Consider the following 18,695-nt stretch of genomic DNA (forward strand, 5'->3'; position numbering starts at 1 on the left):
CCCTTGAATAATGAATTTAATATTTCAAGAAGAAATAACTATAGTTAACAAAGAGGAACTAAATCATAAATTATCTTTTCATTTGTATACAAACTGACAAGTAAAAGTGAACTCTTTTTTTTTTAACAATAGTACATAAGTAAAAGTAACAAGGCATATAAGTAAATTATCTCTTTTCCATATAAGCCTTTTCTTTTCTTCTCTTTAATTATTTCAGTGGCAAATGAAAAAGTTCCAAAGAGAGTGAACAAAAAAATCCAGGCAATGATACAAAGTCAAAACTCAGTGATCTGAACTTAACATCTTTTCAAGCATCACTGATTCTTGTGTTTTCTGCTGCAGCTTGTCATGCAGAAGGAACAGACAGTTATTCAACCTCCTTAATCAGAGGCTTGCCCTCATTCTGTACTTTCTTCATTTTCGGAACACTCGTCTTACTCCCTATGAATTCCACTAGTCGGCTCTTCTCTGCCTCGACCATGGCTGCTATGGAAGACCATGCTTCTTGTGGCTGCTCGTGAGCCCAACACATGATAAAATAAACCTTCCTTTCTGCAAACTTGAGCTTCGTTTTGATTTCAGAACTTTTGGACTTGCGGGAATTCTCTGACTTCAAATCCTTCTCCGCGTGTTGGATTAGCCTCCTTAGATCACAAAGCATGCAAACTAAGGCTGGAGTATCAAGATGAAGAAGGGTTATTGTGTCGTTGATTAGCCCCAGTGCGAATTGCAGGCCACCCATGTGTCTGAAGGCTGGTGAGCATGTTTGCTCCATGCAGTGGGATAGAGCTTCCAGGACTGTCTCTGGCTGCCCCCCTTGACCAAGAACAGAAGAGACGCTCAACAAAACTGTGGCTGATCCTATGGGATCTGATTGCCAGTCACCATTGTAGAGGCGAAGAGTAAAGCAATAACTGTACATGATATCAACAAGGTGAACAGCCAGTAAAGGGGATGGCCCGGCTGCACTGAGCTTACTAACTGAGGGTAATGGAGAGTCGGGGCCAAGTGGAACGTCGTGCAAAGGGTCACTTTCTATTCCATCTTCCGAAGACACAGCTGTATCCTCCTTTACAAGTGACTGGACTAGTTGAGTTCCATCCTGACCAAGAGATATGTACTTGGCAGAAGGCTTCGACCACCATGGCTCCCAGGGCTTAATCAATTTGCTCAACTCACCTGAGGCAACAGCCCTTTGGAAATGCTTCTTTTCTTCAGCAGATAAATCTTCAAAACTTATCTGGTTTCCTGCATACAAAAGGAAGCGACCACAACAACCCACCCGCAAAACAGAAGAAGAATTTAGCTTAAAGGAAACCCAAAGAACCAAGAGGAGAAAAAATAGCATCAAAATCTGAAATTTCGGGAACATACCAGATAGAACTTTTTGAATAGTTTCCTCAGACAACGGGGAATCTGATGTAACAAGATCAATAAGGGAAAGTTAAGGTTAAGAATTGCAGTGATAAAAAATGTAAGTCGTGTTGTCCTCTATAATGCATGTATCGTCAGTTCAATAATTTCATGAAAATATGGTAAGGTAGAGTGAGTATTATATAAGATTCATTTGTACAACCACATCGCAAAGCAACATGATTGATGATACATGGATACAACAAGAATCCCCTGAAACAAAATTTGTTGAGCAAATCAAACATCCTTATTGTGAAGTACAACAAAAGTAGTATCAATGAAATTTCTTTTTTTTTAAATTGCAGAAAACAAAAACAAGATTCATGTTACTCCTCTCAACACGATAATAATTAATGAAATGTCATTCTGTGGAAACGCATCAAGCAGGAATAGATTCATTATTGCAGACACAAAGCAATGCTTACCATCTTCATCCATAATGTCTGCTTCATCTTCTGAGTGGAATCGTTTAAGTATGTCCAGCATTTTCTGCTTACTTCCATCATCTGGTTGCAAATGCTGTAGTTCCTCCATGACATTCTCTCTCATAAAGGATTCGGTGCAACGAAGACTATGAGACTGCCACCAATATCATTAAGAAAAATCAGGGACGATGGTTCAATAGATTCTCCACAATATATGGGACTTATAGCCATCACAAGCTAACAATAACAACTTTCAGCGTAGGTAGATTTCGGAAGAAAAAAAAAAGGAAGTACAAAAGATCATAGTTTTCCCAGCTTCACTTAGGAGCGGATTTTTCACTTACCTTGTAACAAGGCAGAGAGCAATAATGGGTATTACACCGAGGGCAGGTATACTGCGAAAATTGCTTTTGACAACTGCACAAAAAGTAAGCATTGCTGTTATTATAGCCACTCACAATTTTGATAGACAAGCAACTTGCTAAGAAGAAATTATGAGATTTTCAATTTCCCCATAATATTGAATAAGCATGGGAAAAAATACGATAGGAATCAATGCATACACAACTTTTCTTTTGGTCTTTCCAAGATAACCTCAGAATCTGTGTATTTTTTGCTACCTTTTTGGCGCAAACTGGTAATTATAAATGATGTAGATTCCATGATAGAAATGATCAGAGATTTGCACAATCTGAAACTTTTGATGAGACTTCTCATGTGCAGCATTGGTAGAATGTAAAATAGGCAGGTCAAAATAGTAAATGATGATGAAGTCAACATATTCGTCTTAGTGAATAACTTCTCGTATGCCCAGAATGTAGAATAGGAAGGAACTAAAGAATAGATGAACTATGTTGGTGAAACTTCCATGTTCATGAGTTCAATTCCAGGAATTGATCCCCTTTCACCTGAAATAATGTTTCAACCTTCACGTATCCTACAGTGAAGGAAAAAATATTCGCCTCAATACCATAGGAGGAAAGTATTAGGTTTATATTTTTAGATCTTTAAGGGAGACAACTGAATACCCCAAATAATGAGGATTTTAACATGAAATTGTACAGTATCTTGTTCAATTTTCAGATGGACTCTTCATCAATAAAAAAAATCAGATGGACTATTCACTAACATGTCTGATAATCACTTTGATCCCTCAAACGCTAAGCCTGCCTGTGTCCATAATTGTGCAAGCATAATACATTTATAAGATAGGCATCATATAGGCGCTCCAAAATCCCTGAATGGGGAACTAGTCAAATATGTTGGTAACGCATGAGTGAAAGTTCATCCGTCATCCATAAGGGTAAGTTCCATTTGGTGAATGTTTAAACAGATCAGGCAGTTCACTGTGACGAAAAGGCAACTTTTGTACTATTAAGCATCCATAACTGAGCAGTTTGCATTCTGGTCCTAGAATCTAAAAATCTGAATTTGAACTCGAAGTTGCAGATCAATAGCTTTGGTGCTATGAGACATGACCGATGTATGATTTCGTTTTGTTTCCCTTTTACTCCCTTAATTTTCTCTGCTTATCTCAATGAACTCTACAGTCTTGTCAAAGCATTATTATATTACTAATTTATACAAATCAGCCTAACCGCTAGCAGATTCAAATAGACTCCTTTCCCCACCCTTCCCACCCCAAAAGTAACCCATAACGTGAAGACTTTTGGGAAATGCACTTATCCAACATTTTAGCATTCACTAAGAGTCTTCTGCAAACAAAGTGACCCAAGTACACCAAATTCTGGTCAACTTTGTTACACATACGGTTGTACTAAAGTTCATGTTTAACAATCCAGCTTTTGATTTCATTGTCATCTGAAAGAACTACACTCATTTCTCTATATCAACATGCAAATAGAAAAAAAAAATCTGTGACAAATCACAGATGGCATAACCCACAAATCAAAACTCTCAACTCAATCTACATGTCAGGAAGATGCAAAGAAGGCTCGAACAAATCAATCAATCAACTACCCTTCAACCCCAAATTAGCTGGGCTCATCTATATGAATTCTCTTTATAAAAAAGAATTTACTTCAAATTTCGGACCTCAACATCCTATTGCCCATGCTATTTCACGACTAATATTCCGCTCTATTCGTCCATTTTATTCCAAAAAAGGTCAACCTGGTGCACAAACCATCCCGTGTTCACAGGAGCCACACCTAAAGAGGGGAGTGTAATGAAGGCAAACTACACTAACCCAAGCATGAGTTGCTAAGTCCATTTAATTCTAAGTTACTTCTAGTTTCTAATTTGAGCACGACAAGCCAAAAACCCAATATTGATAACATCCCAATTGAGTGTTTAAGCAGAAAACTCAAAAACTTGCTGAAGAACTGAAAAATTGAATCAACTAAAGAAACCAATAAAGCATAAAAAACTTATATATTGAAATTAAAGCTAAAAAATTAACAATACTTACACCCGACATATTATACGAGACGACGAGTTCAGCTCAGACGAACTTGAAACTGCCTCCGATGTTATAATTTCGTCGGCCATGGCAAAAAGTAAAGCAATTAATTAAGAGAAAAAGATCAAAACTTTGAAAGCTATAGCTTTTTGCTTGAGCAAAAAAAATTCGAACAATCTCTCTGGAAACCCCGCGAAGTTTTTTTTTTTTTTTTTCATATAAGGAAGAAGACGAACTTTCTTTTTCTTTCTCGGAGCTCCAGTGGGATACCTGAATGGGCTCAAAGTTATTGGGCCAAAAATCACCAGGCGAAACCTTCTGAATTTTACATGGTTGATTTTAAATGATAATAATTGAATTTTAATTTAATATTTGTACCTATTTCATGAATTTATTAAAGGAAAAACTACATAACTACACATACATTACTGCCATATATACTATATTTACCTCTAGTTTAAAATAATTACATATACTACCACTTTTAATATTTATACCATATATTTTAAAAATTTAATTAGATACACAAATCCCTTAAATATGATATTGGATAACTATCTTAAATTTAAATTTCTTAATTAATGGTTCACATTAACAACTCAAAAATTTTATATTCACATAAATCACATCTCACGTCTACCGTTCTCACCCACACGTCCACCAACCCTTTTTCTTCCTTCATCCTCTCAATACATATTTGCATGTTCTAATCAACATTATACATATAGGTTTGTTTCTATAATGTTATTATTCTCATGTATCTTGGTTTTGTATCTGAGTTAAAATACATAATGTTCTGACGTTCAATTTTAAAAAGTTTTATAAATTAGGTTTTATATTTTTTGATTTTGTTGTTTCTCAAATACTATAATGGCTGGTTATTCTCAAAATCAGATTATTCTTGTTATAGGTACTACACATGAACAATATTATACTAAATCAAATAACTTTTATTTGTTATTTTCACTCATGAGCTTCTCATTGCAGGGACTAACTTTTCATCCGTTAACATTCAAGCCGAGAATAGATCTAAGTGTAGGAACTACTCAATCAAAAGGGAAGAATTACGCCAAGCTTTACTTAACATAATAAATACATCATTAGATATGCAACAATGTTGGATACACATCAGGTGTACATGTATCTAGTTAAGAGTTGATGTATCTGAGTTAAGATTATATGTATTTGTGAGGGAAAAAAATTCAGATGCTAAAAAAAGGAAGAATGTTGATTTGTTTTACTCTTTTTGGATCAATGATAAGACAGATATTCTAACATCGTGAGTTGTTCCTAAATTCGTGCGTTTCAATTACATTCCATATTTATATACACATAATTTATGTATATGCTTGCTATGTATCCGAGATACATGTTTTTGAATATAATGTATGAAATTGATATTTGATACATCAAATTAATATTAGATACATATAAAAGATACATGAAATTAAAATTAGATCATATAAATAGATACATAAAATTAATAATAGACACATATAACAAATACACAAAATTAATACTAGATACTAGTATGATACTCATGTATCTAAGTGTTTAGTTTGTAGGATACATCATCTATTAATAATAGATACATCAAATTAATGAATTTATTATTTTACGAGTAATAAAATGAAATCAATCAAATTACATGACCAAGATATACATGTTTTTGTTTTTTTATTAATAATAATATTAATGAATTTATTATTTCAAAGAATAATAAATAAAATTAATTAAACATAAATACACTCCTTTATTTCTGCCATATATTAAGTGATTTGATTAATTTAATTTTCAGAATTAATTGTCATGTATTCTAAAAATCATCATTTACTCCTCTAATTAAGGAAATCAGTTACAACCAGACCCAGTTAATTTAAAAAGCAAAATACGTATCTCGATTTAAAATTCGGCAGAGAGGAAGTAATATTTGAAACTATCAGGAATCTTAGTAATTAAGACCTAAACTAATGAGATTTATGTAGTTTGCCCATTAAAATCTACTGAGTTTGGTTGAACTCGCATAGGGGCTAGTAGCTCTGCCTTACCAAGAATAGATGTATTAATAATACTGACATTAGTAATGTTGATACTTCATTAGTTATGTTAAGATTATTTCTCTTGACGTTTGTAATCGTTTATAAAATTTTAAACCCTAATTACATGTTTTTTCGTAAGAAATCTAGTTTGCGCGGAAGAGACATTCAAACCTTGTCTAAAAGGTCCATAAATTGACATAGAAATAAAGTAGAAACCATATCAAATGGACAATTAGGAAATTGGATATCTAGCAATTGGTAACCTGAACATAGCAAGACATATGAAATCAACAGTAAGGTTTATCTATAAACAGTACTACTAGTTTATGATATTCTTGATGACTGGTTTGTTCTGTTTGATCATCATATCAGCATCCTCAAGTTTGAATTTTGCCAGTTTTGATAATTCTTCAACAACATCAACCACCCCTTCGATCCTCGTGGCAATTTCGATCACTAAAGAAGCAAATGTTGCAGTTGGTATGATTTCAATAAGAGGGATAACATTAGTACTACTTGTTCTTATAACTGGCTTTTCTTGATCATCCTTTACATTCTTTGGCTGAATAATAAGTAATCCTGAAAGTTGTTCCATCAGAGTTTCTAGTTCTTGAATCGCGTTACTCTTTTCTTGTATTAACATATCCATCCTGGAGGATTTTCTCATTGTTTTCATGTTTAAAGCCAACTCTTTCAGTATCTCACTTGTACTTGAACTTACTTGTTGGCAAGTGTTTGTAAGCTGATTCTTTAACAACTCAGAAGCCTATAACACAATGAAATTTTTTGCCTTTTAGTTAGTTAAAGAGTTCTATAATATTTTAGTAGAATTAAGAAGGATTTAAGAATTTAGCTGACCTGATCTTTTTGATTGATGCAGCTTGTTAGTGCCTCAATGCAACAGGCACAACTACGCATTGACGCGCTGATCTTAAGGTATTTTCCCCATGGATGTTGAAAGTTGAAAAGTCCATGAGCAGGCTCCCATCTAGCAAAGTTAGCCTAGCAGATAATTCCATGTTATATCAGTAAAAATTGAAGTTGTTTTGAGGTTATTTGGATCAATTTTGAAGCAAAAAATGAGTCGGTGCCACAAATCCTGATGGATCGCTAGGATTTCAGCCACAAATGCTGAAAACATTTGTGCACTACCTTTGGAGGATCTGACACACACCCAACGGTATTTTAAAGAGTCCGAGTAACATAGCTTATATTGATATTGGCAAAAACTTACCATTGTCTCTTCAGAGGCCTTTGAATTCAACACACACTTGAAAGCTAGCATTTTCTTAGTATTTGTTGTTGTGTCTTCACTGTCACTAAAAAATTCAGCTACACAACCTAAAAGGACAATTGTGGATCAACTTTAAAAACAATATATAATGAAATTTTATTACTGATATCCAAATTTTAGGCAAGAAAATACTTACAATCTAAGGACTCTGCTAGCTTTTCCAAGTTACTAATGACAAGTTTATGGAGCTCTTCACCAGCCCATATGGGAAATATGAGAATGCTTGTAATAACACACAAGGAAGCACCGATGATGATCGTTGATACTCTCTCGTGAGCCATGTTCAACAAATTTGCAATGCGATATCCAGATATTGAAACCAATGTGAAAGTCAGGATGAAGATCATAGTGCCATAATCAAACCGTGCTTTTACTGCAGGAATGAACCTTGTGAAAGTTGCTGCTGAGGCTAAATTGAGTGAAGAAAAAAAAATTAGAACAAATGATTAACATCCCTATGTTGCTCGGACTCTTAAAAAATGTGGATGTGTGCATGTCAGATCCTCACAAAGTAGTGTACTTTTGGATGATCTGACACAAGTGCGGTAGTATTTTTGGAGAGTCCAAATAACATAGTCATATCCTATATGCAAAAGGTAATCTTTATTTACAAACATCACTCACCTAATATGAAAATAGAAACTCCCATAATTATAGGCTCAAATCTTTTGCCTGATTGATTAGCAATCCAATGGATCCCTATAGCAAGAAATCCAGCACAAAAAGTACCAGTAGCTCTGTTTAAGCATTTGTATAGTGTTGCACCTGCAATTTTCTTATAACTCTTAGCCTACAAAAAAGTGTAAAAAAATATGATTTTCTTTAAAAGTACTTACTACTTACCCACAGTGTACTCAAAAACCACAACAACAGTCATAACAGCCCACATTGCAGTTCCTCCAACACCATTATACAAAGGTCTCATATAATAAAACAACGATACAACGCTTAGAGCTATTCCAACTTTAAGACAATGGATCACCTTTCTTGGTTCATTCTTTCCTATGTTCCATGATTTCTCCAAGAATCTCCTGACTATCAAGATCAAATTTTTCAAGAATCGTTCGAATGAAAGATACATTCTTGTGACTAGGCTTGATTCTGGTGCCAAATTTTCGAACGAACCATCAGCCATCCTGATCCTCCACTCTGCACTATTGATGGTATTCATGTTTATGCAATATAGAAAAACAAACAAGTGTACATGTACAAAATATTGTGAATGTCACTTCTTTATATAAAGATGTAAAACTTTGGCCACAGAATTAATTTAAAGATATTCAACTACTATTGGAGTAGGTCATGACTCAGTTGAAGTTTTCATAAAGCAGTAAGTTTATATGAAAAAGTTTATTCCAAGATATCAGGTTTAAGGAAAACCACAAGTACCATTACAGTTTGGCTGATAAGTGGTCCAAATAAACAATTAATTTCATAAAAACTAAATGTCATCAGTTTGGGTTTTATTAAAACAACTGGTGGTCACTAACTAATACTTACTTTAAAGTATGGTTTAGGTCATCTCACTGTCTAATTATAGTAATCCTTTATGATTAGTGCTTCTCTCATCAGAATCCTCTTCTATCAGTTTTTTACATTTTACTTATCTAGCAAGATCATTTTGTTTATGCTTTTACAGTTTATAGTCTTTTTCTGATATCTTAGTTTTAGTGTCCTGTGGTGGTATTCTGATCTGTGTTTGTAATTTTTAGTTAATTCTTGTTGTATGTGCGAACAAAGTTCCATATTGATAGCTGAAAAGATTGAGAAACTACATATAAGGCTGTGAGGCCTTTTGGGGAAAACCGTGCCGACTTGATCCAAAGTGGACAATATCACACCATGTTAACAGTATCTTTGGGGCTTGGTTTACCTACCCCTTATGAGCTTAGAGATGCACACAAAGAAGCTAGTTGCAGTTGCCATAAAATACTCAAATGATGTGTGGCACACAGTGAATCTCGAAAATTGACCTGTGGATCGTGGTGATGGGCCATGTGGAACTTAGTTCGAGGGGGATATTATCGGGTGTGTGAACAAAAGTCTCACATTGATAGCTGAAAAGATTGGAAAGCTACATATAAAATGTATGATCTCTTAATGATGTAAGGCCTTTTAAGGAAAACCGTGTCGACTTGGCCCAAAGCAAGGCACAGAGTTATCGAATGCTTGTGTTGGTATTAGGTACTTAGTGGAATAATAAGTATATTTACTCTAATAGAATATTCTATAATGAATCAAAAACCCTTTGGGTATTGGGGGTTTTACCAAAGTTGGGACAAAATTAGGCCACAAATGACTTATGTATGTTAGTTAAATAACATAATATGGCTTTTATAATTCAGGTTTCAATTGGTTTCTTCTGCTTTAACTTTGAAATGGAACATCACTTATCTCCACTATTATTATTTCACTTATTTGAGAAAAAATATCAATAGTTTGTCTTTCTTCAAGTAAGTTTCAACAATATTACACCTGTCCTTTTCCAGCATCAGTATTAAAATAGTTGTTAGAGGATTCATGTGTCACTATTTCATTAGTGGAACATAACCATGAACTATTTGATAGCCAGTGGCGCACAGTTCGAAACTCCATAGATAATGAGTCCTCCCCTTTATGGTTCTCCATACCATGTTTTTGTTTGTGGTAGAGTTCGTACTCGTGACATGCACCTAACCACAAATCACAAGCTACGCTCTTATCATTAGACCAAAGCCTGGAAGGCATAACCATGAACTATCAAGTCTCAAAATTTGTTTTCTTTCACTATGTGCAGACCTAAACCGACTCCTCTGTACCAAGTTAAAGCTTTTACATGAGTTTTGAGTCTCACAGCCACATATATAAACAAAAAAAGTATTTTCACGCACTTCGTCTAGACGAGGTGGTTCGATTAGTTACAAAATCATAGACTGCAGTGACATGAAACTAGCAGTTTTTGAAGAATCAAAAAGATAAACAAAGATCCTGATGGAGGTTCAGCAAGGTGATGCTTGTCTTTATATGTCAAGCAAAGACTAATGTAATAACATTTCTCAGTCATTCATGTTTCATAGTTAGTTACAGAAGAAACAACAGAAATTGGAAAAGTAAAATCAGAAAGTAACCTTGAATTACCTAGCTAGTCAGTCAGCTTCAACATATAAACAAACTATGCAAGAGAGAAAAAGAAATTTCTTCGCGTGTTCTAAGGGGTAAAAAGGAGCAATCTTGAAAAGAGAAAAACTCTTTGAGACACCTTCCTCTCAATATGCTCCTTCACCGTGTTCTATGACACCACAAACAAATCCTGGAAGTTGTTTGCAAAAACGCCTATGCACCCGAACAAGTTTACTTCACTAGGCATTCAAGACGAAATCAGAAAATGGCACATTTCCTTGTCTGGAAGTGTCAGCTAGCTAGTTGTCCTTCTAAAAAGAATAGAAACTGCAATTTTTGCTATCTTACACATCGGATTGTTTCAGGTAAGCAGCCAGATATCGGCACAGCAGAGTTTGGACAATCATTTATTAGAGTATTCCTTCCACCGGATGTATACTGAAGCTGATTATTCAGACCAACTTCACTAGCACTTGTCAAGTGTAAAAGCTGAACAAGAGATGAAAAAATCTCATGTCTTGTTACTAGCCGGTTACCCTGCACGGAAAATTGGAATATTAAATTGATGAAAACAGCTCAAAGGAGAAGTGAAAGTGACTTATTTATTGATGTCACTTTCCAGTTAAGTATTTACCTCAGCCTCAACAACAAAGTGTGCCCACATCTTTGTCTCGCGAGACTCCATCACTCCCTTCAATATGTTCAAGCCAAAGCCTCGGATTATATCTACCATCTCCAGAAAGAAGCCTTGTTCATTGCAGAGTATCTGAGCAAAAGAGTACACATAGTATCATATGTTAGTTAAAGTTTCTATCAAGACCTGGCTAAATGACTAGATTTATCGGTAACAGAAAAAACCATTACTTACTTCTATTAGCATTTGACCAGGTGTACTAAGGTCCTCAACTATCAGCGGACAAACCATTGTTTGATCGCCAATTTCACATGCCCATGTAACTCCATTACCATTAGACTTGGAGTTTAACCGAGTTTTTGAATCCTGCTAGTTGATAAACGTTGTTATAAATTAGTACTGAGAAGCATGTCTATCTTTTTAACTGCTAAAACAAGTCAAATCAATCAAAGTGATTGATTATTACCTTCAAACTTTCAGCCTTTTTGAGTCCTTCAGCATGTTTAGTGACACCTTGCAAGAAAAGCAAGTGCTTTACAGTTCTGTGTAATAAGCGATCAATGCTCATCTGCCATAGAAACAACTTAAATATGAGTTCTTCGTAGCAATACTAAGTGCGGAAGCACCTTCCATGAAATCTAAATGTATTTCTTTCTGTTAGTATTAAGCAAAAGGCATAATACATTAACATATACTCAAACTTGGTCTCCACTAACTAGTAAACACTCTAACTCGTCCCCACTGTATCTGGTGCACACTCGATGATGACGTGGCACATAAATTTTGGAGGTGTCGAGATGATCATTTTGTAAGTTGGAGTTTTTAACTGACACAACGGAGATGAGGTGTCTAGATGTGCATACTCAATGTTGGAGTGCTTATTTGCCAGTTGAGGCCAAGCTCAAGTGAATGTTTATGTATTACACCTAAGAAAAAAACATAGTGAGTTTGGAGACAATACCTTCTCCCCATTAGGGATGAGCCCTCGCAACTCAGATAGACGTTCATAGATCAGCTGCCGATCTTTAGGAATAGGCCGAGTCCCTGGTTTAGCCTTCTTCTTGGTAGGCTTTGAGGATTTTTCATTGCCTTTGCAATTATTGATGCTGCATCTGTCTCCAATTAATGTACTTGCATCCAATTTTGTGTTGACCTCACTCTTGGCTTCAAGGTTGCTTGTCCTATCTAGACCACATTCAGGCTGCACCAACTTTGCATTCTTATCAAAGTTAGAAAAACCTAGGGGATTTTGAAGATAATTGCATTCTGAAGAACTTCCAATTCTTCTTCTCTTATTTGTTTCTGACAACTGTCCATCGGAAACAGATCCAGCAAATGAATAAGAGCTGCTCAAGGCACCATCCAGAAACTGGTCTAGTCCCAGTTTGGAGAATAACCTGTTAGCTGGCCTGGACCTGAGTTCATTAGCATTACTATAGGTCCATCCAGAGTTGGAAGTGCTAACAACAGGGTTCGAAACATCACCCCAGTTACATGGTTTTTTAGAATCATGCTTTACACCAACCAAATTAGTCATTTTCTCAAAGGGAGACATGTTTGAACAGTTTGCTTTTTCAACAGTTTCAAAGGCGTTGGTGACAGAACTTTGAATTGAAACAGAAGCATCACTGTCTGAATTGAACCTAAACTGCTCATTTATACCAGCAGAGGCTGAGATGATTCCCGTTGTATCTAATATGCTATCATTGATAGTACTAACTGCTCCATCATTCCCCTGGTTGATGGGACATTGAACAATATATCCATTTAGAGGGCCAGTGGTATCCTCATTTGCAAATACTCCAAATCCACCTAAGGAACCAAATGTTGTGCTCTCATGAAAGCTTTGAGTTGCACCTGTGCCATATTCAAATTGGTTTGTCCCCGTGGGAAGGACATAACCAAAATCTTGTATGCTCATATCTGATGGGAGATCTTCCCAGGTTGACGTCAAAGAGGAATCGTGGAAGCCAGTAAACAACCCAGCAGATGGGAACATTGCTTGCTGTAGTTGAGTATCAAATTGGCTGCTGCAATTATTGAACTGATTCACATCCTGAAACTGGTTTTCAGTCAAAAATGTTGTAGCTACATCAGAATTCATTATCTGACTTTCCGCATTGCATGTTACCGATTGAATGAGATCTTCTAAAAAACGTGAATCCTTCATTAAACTTTCATTGTTTGCAGTTGGAAAAACAGTGGAATTCACAAAATGCAGATTCTCGCAGATTGATGAAGTCGGTGATCCTCCTATCCCCTGGAAAATTGTTCTTGCTTGATCCACAAAACATGTGCTCTCTTGAAGCTGCAGAAAACATAAACAAATAAGTAGACATACAAATTGTTTGTGCAAGGACTTGAAGCAATCAGAGTCTGATGATGTGATCTCATGGTTTGATCAGTAAAGGAATACTCGAGATGCTATGCCAACATCTTGAGCATTCAGTTACTTATATATAGCAGCACCCGCATGAACATGATTAGGAACCATTCAACTTAAGAAAATACAAGTTAAAGTTTCAAAAGTTGATTAAACTAGTATAGATCGGTGAGCCTACGATAGTAGTGAATGACTACATCAATATATTGCAATTATAGACATTACTGCTAACCTTATTAGTAGAACCAAATTGCAGAACACCAAGCGGTTCGACAGATATTACAGCAATTGTCTGCAAAATAACAAGAAAATCATTTGTTACAGAGTGAAACCAACATTAGCAGGTGGTGGAATTGAAAAATGCAAACTAAGAACTACAAAAAAAGTACCTTGATCCCTGCTGAAAATTGTTGTTCAAACTCATTATCATCCTACAAAAATGAAGTTACAATTGCCAGGTTTAAAATTAGTAAATCCTCTTATTAACTCACAACTTTCCCAAATAGAAAGTCCAAACAAGTCTTCTGTGGAAAGCAAGGAAACAAATTATTACCAGGAGTAAGTTGGAATTATGAGATGATCCAATGGAGATCTGCCTTTCATGATTAGCAGCTGAAAACATCCATTTATGTTTCTTAGTAAATGCTGTTTGGCCAATCATCCTGTAAAAAGTCATATCATCAACATTATGATTATGAAAACTTGTTACAAATTAAAGTATATCACAATTGAACTCTTTCCTCCGCTTCAATTTGTTTGTCTTACTTTCCTAAAGAGTACATTTTAATTTCAAGATTCAAAAGTCATCTTTGCTTTCTTAAACTCCGTCTCAAGTAAAATCAGACAAACAAATTGAAATGGAGGGAGTACTACATATATAACTGGATTTTCTGAAGAAAGATTTCATTTTGCAGCATACCCTCGACCAAGAATATGGACTTGCAGAAGCATTTCATCAATCACAGATCCCATTTGTTCCTCATAGTATGCATCTTGCAATGTCAATAATCTGTCATGCAGAAGATTTGTTAAAACTTTTCCAAATGAAAGTTTTTTCTTTTCTTCTTAGAATATATTTATAAGAACATCAAATAGAAATAATTAGAGTAATAACCATATTCATAAGATGTCAAAATACACCATTATGTGACAAAATCAAACTCTTTTTTTGCCTTCAAGATTTTATTTTTATTTGTCAATATAACATATGAAAATGAACTTCAAGGAATAAATTTTATCTTTCCTCTAAATGTATAATCAATAATGCTGTAATTCCATCAAATTTATTGAACATTACAAAAACAATTTGAATTTGAAATATTATTATATTTTCCTTAACATATGAACAAGGACAAGAAAAGGGAATATGGTCAAAAAGGGGATCAACGAATTAAACAGTAAATCTTTTGATCCAAGATATATATTCATGTCATTTTCTATTTGGAAAAAAAACAGTGCCTAGGAACAGAAAAACAATAAACTAAGCTCCGGTTTGACCATAGATTTTGAAGTGGGAATTGTATTTTGACATGCTTTTTACTTTTAGAAAAATGACTTTTTGTGAGGGAAGTATCAAAAATCCAAAAACTATTCTGAGCCCGATTAACGGACCATGAAAGTATTTAAACATCAAATTTCATGGTAAAAAAGATATTTAAAGATAATTTTTTTGAAATTATTCCCAAAATGTTTGGTTAAAGTTAGCTAGGTAGTACCATATTTTATTATTTGAAAAACATATGAATCCAAAAGACCAAAACCATAGAGAAGCAGAAGAGTTGCAAGTCATAAACATGGGATGAGAAAAATCAAAATTTTCACTAAAAATAAAAATAAAAAAGTACTAGTTTGAAAGAAAAGAGTACTTTAAAAGAGTGAGGAAAAAGGCGACCTTCATCACAAACATTTTTAAAAAACTACATAGGGAACAAAAAAAACAAAAGGAAGTAAAGAGAAAAAGTAAAAGAGAAGAGAAAAATAGTGAGAATGACAGAAAGATAGAAAAAAAAAACTTACAAAGAATTAGTCTGATCAAATCCCCAGAAAACTCCATAAGACCATCCATGGCTTCTACAAAGGCTCTTGAGTGTCTCTTTTGCCATAGAATCACACATTTTACCCTAAAGAATGCAACTTTGCAGCAAAAGCAAATCTTGGGTGTGTTTATTTCAATGTTTAAACAGCAAAAACTTCATTCACTTGCAAAAAAGCAGCAGTCTTGGAGTCTTGGGCTTCCAAAAACCAACCAAGAATGCAACTTTGCAGCAAAAGCAAATCTTGGGTGTGTTTATTTCAATGTTTAAACAGCAAAAACTTCATTCACTTGCAAAAAAGCAGCAGTCTTGGAGTCTTGGGCTTCCAAAAACCAACCAAGAATGCAACTTTGCAGCAAAAACAAATCTTGGGTGTTTTTTTTCCACAGTTTACAACAGCAAAAACTTCATTCAATAACAAAAAAGCAGCAATCTTGGAGTCTTGTGCTTCCAAAAAACAACCAAGAATGCAACTTTGCAGCAAAAGCAAATCTTGGGTGTGTTTTTTTCACTGTCTAAACAGCAAAAACTTCATTCACTAGTAAAAAAGCAGCAATCTTGGAGCCAAAAAAAAACAAAAAAAATAATAAAGTTTTGAGCTTGGAGAAGAATTTTGGTGGGACTAATGAGATAGAAGATAGTTGGGGTCTTGTTATATACTTACTAAGTATTGTTTAGAGATAATCAACAATAGAGATTGGAGAGAGAAGAATGTGGGGTGGGGGGCAAAGAGGGGACTAGTCTTGACTCATGTCTATGCAAAAGAGTAAATATAAAGACCAAATTAGAAACTATTTGGACATATAAAGGAACACATTTTCCTTTTTATTGCTAAGCATTTCCTATGCTTTGTCTTTTCTACTATATGAAAAGAATTTTTTTCTTTTGTATAGTAAGATCCGAAAAGGATTAAATATACCTCTAGCGTTTCAAATGGGGAATGATATTTGAAGCCAAATGCAAGTGAAAGTAGAAAATTAATATATATGATAAATCTCAAATGCAGAAAAATACTTTGCGTACATATATATATTTACTATTTAGTGTACAGACATCTCATCAACAAAATATTTATCGACCAAAAGCAAGAAGGTAAAATTAATATGTATATTTTATTGTTACGACACGATAAATTGTTTTTAAAAATTTTACAAAAAAATGGAAAAATAAACCTAAATGGTGAAGAGGGGTCTTTTTTCTCCTGTATATAAATTGATCAATAAACTAGTTTGAGAGTTCTTGAGCTAAATATCAGCTAATTAAAATGGTGCGAATGCATAAATGTATTTAATGGTAGATTTTTTATTAAAGTATAAATCGTAAATTGCATTAATATGATTATCTTCTGCAAACCCAAATAAAATCATCTTGTTAATGTAGCATAATTGTCCAGCATAATTAAGGGCATTGATTTCTTGAGTTTATAGAAAATAAATGTTGATTTTAATTAGGATTTAAGTTATATTATTGTTTACATATTCTTTTATATACTATGATTTTAACCTTTTAAGTGTCATTTTTATCGAATAATCAAGAGATGCTTGTCAAAAAATTTACTTATAATTACCTAATAAATAATATGATTATGTAAATATTAAAACTTAAATGTTATCATACGAATGCATTTGCTTTCTTTAGACATAAATTTATCGACGAAATTTATAATCCATATTGATCTGTTCTTGCTTTAGAATAAAGAAAAAGCTTATTTGAACAACATGCATATATATTACCCAAAACTAAGTTAATTTTATAAATAAATAAATTACGTGTTAAGTTGAAGAGCTTAAACTAATACTCGAGTACATAGTTGATATATTTTATAAAAAGATGTTGATAAAATATATAAAGACACCAAGTAACCCATACTTATTCAATGTGGAACTTAATATCTTCGTCATGTCTAGGATTGGACTAGACAATTGAGGCGCGAAGAATTTAATATAGGGGTCATATATCAATAAACAATAAATTGGAGTGGACCTAGCAAAGTATATAAAATGTTATACACTTTGAATTTAACTCAATCCCTTTAAAACCACATTACCAAACCAAATATTACGATCAATTTTATATAACGATGGATTAAGTATGATGCAATTTCCTTTTCTCATTTTATTTAGCAAAGATCAGAAAAGTCATCGACACTGAAAACAAATGAATTATGATGGATTAATGATAACGTATTTTTACTCTTTTACCTCAGTAAAAGTAATACCGCAGTCAAAAACCTAGTGAATTAAAATCAAAAAATTTACTTTTGTCTTTGTCTTAGCTAATTTCACTTTTGATTACTCCATCTTTCCATTATATATACTCATTTTACTTTTTTGGATAGGTTGTCAACTCTTTTCCTTTTTTTTCTTTGCATAAAAAGTTGTGAGTGTTGATAAACATGAATTTAATTTAAGATTTGAAGTTTATATATTTTGAATTTTAATAAATAAATAAAAAGTATAACGACATTCAATATTTTATATATATATATATATATATATATTTACTTTATATATACAATATAATTTTCTGAATTCATTGAACCCCTAGCTCCGTACACCCATGGTAAATGGCACATATGTTCTTGCCTTCTTGGTGGTAATTAAATAGCATTCCATCTTTAACTTAGTTTTGAGAATGAAGTAGCTTTTAATAGAAAATACTTTATGTTCAGACTGAAAAGGTTTAATTGGGTCCGATCTAAAACAAATATCAGAAACTAGAGAGAAAAAAAGTAGAACAAGTAAGCTGAACTTTCCATACAAGTGTCCAGTACTACTATGCCACTTCTTTTCAAGGTTAAGGAAAAATCCATCCATCAAGGGGAAAAGGGAATAGAAAGTTTGTATTATAGGGTATCCAATGTTCACAATATCTAATAAAGGGAACATGTATTATATTTGTCATGATACAAAAGAAGACTCTAGTGCACAACTTATTATAAAAGGGACTATAT

The 18,695-nt window shown here is 33.9% G+C and overlaps 4 protein-coding genes across 4 annotated transcripts; all 4 read right to left on the reverse strand.

The window, feature by feature from the left end:
• Positions 1-158: 158 nt before the first annotated feature.
• Positions 159-4,557, reverse strand: LOC102594959 (zinc finger HIT domain-containing protein 2). The gene is made up of 5 exons (XM_006343737.2): positions 4,270-4,557; positions 2,183-2,255; positions 1,839-1,992; positions 1,375-1,416; positions 159-1,248 (listed from the first exon to the last, which is right to left on the reverse strand). Exons 1-5 carry the CDS (start codon positions 4,347-4,349, stop codon positions 368-370), a joined length of 1,230 nt encoding a protein of 409 aa, XP_006343799.1. The 5' UTR covers positions 4,350-4,557; the 3' UTR covers positions 159-367.
• A 1,984-nt stretch (positions 4,558-6,541) lies between these two features.
• LOC107059973 (aluminum-activated malate transporter 10-like) lies at positions 6,542-7,295 on the reverse strand. Its single transcript, XM_015307106.1, has 2 exons — positions 7,158-7,295; positions 6,542-7,065 (listed from the first exon to the last, which is right to left on the reverse strand). Exons 1-2 carry the CDS (start codon positions 7,215-7,217, stop codon positions 6,619-6,621), a joined length of 507 nt encoding a protein of 168 aa, XP_015162592.1. The 5' UTR covers positions 7,218-7,295; the 3' UTR covers positions 6,542-6,618.
• Positions 7,296-7,447: 152 nt separating this feature from the next.
• Positions 7,448-8,764, reverse strand: LOC102578508 (aluminum-activated malate transporter 10-like). Its single transcript, XM_015307089.1, has 5 exons — positions 8,437-8,764; positions 8,218-8,358; positions 7,730-8,002; positions 7,534-7,640; positions 7,448-7,462 (listed from the first exon to the last, which is right to left on the reverse strand). Exons 1-5 carry the CDS (start codon positions 8,762-8,764, stop codon positions 7,448-7,450), a joined length of 864 nt encoding a protein of 287 aa, XP_015162575.1.
• A 1,835-nt stretch (positions 8,765-10,599) lies between these two features.
• Positions 10,600-16,310, reverse strand: LOC102595294 (transcription factor bHLH157). Its single transcript, XM_006343738.2, has 10 exons — positions 15,726-16,310; positions 14,629-14,718; positions 14,263-14,371; positions 14,099-14,140; positions 13,942-14,001; positions 12,288-13,634; positions 11,793-11,894; positions 11,561-11,692; positions 11,327-11,458; positions 10,600-11,229 (listed from the first exon to the last, which is right to left on the reverse strand). The coding sequence occupies exons 1-10, from the start codon at positions 15,821-15,823 to the stop codon at positions 11,032-11,034; spliced, it is 2,310 nt and encodes a 769-aa protein (XP_006343800.1). The 5' UTR covers positions 15,824-16,310; the 3' UTR covers positions 10,600-11,031.
• Positions 16,311-18,695: the final 2,385 nt, after the last annotated feature.

The sequence above is a fragment of the Solanum tuberosum genome, unplaced genomic scaffold, assembly GCF_000226075.1.
Source record: "Solanum tuberosum cultivar DM 1-3 516 R44 unplaced genomic scaffold, SolTub_3.0 scf00048, whole genome shotgun sequence".
Classification (NCBI taxonomy): domain Eukaryota; kingdom Viridiplantae; phylum Streptophyta; class Magnoliopsida; order Solanales; family Solanaceae; genus Solanum; species Solanum tuberosum.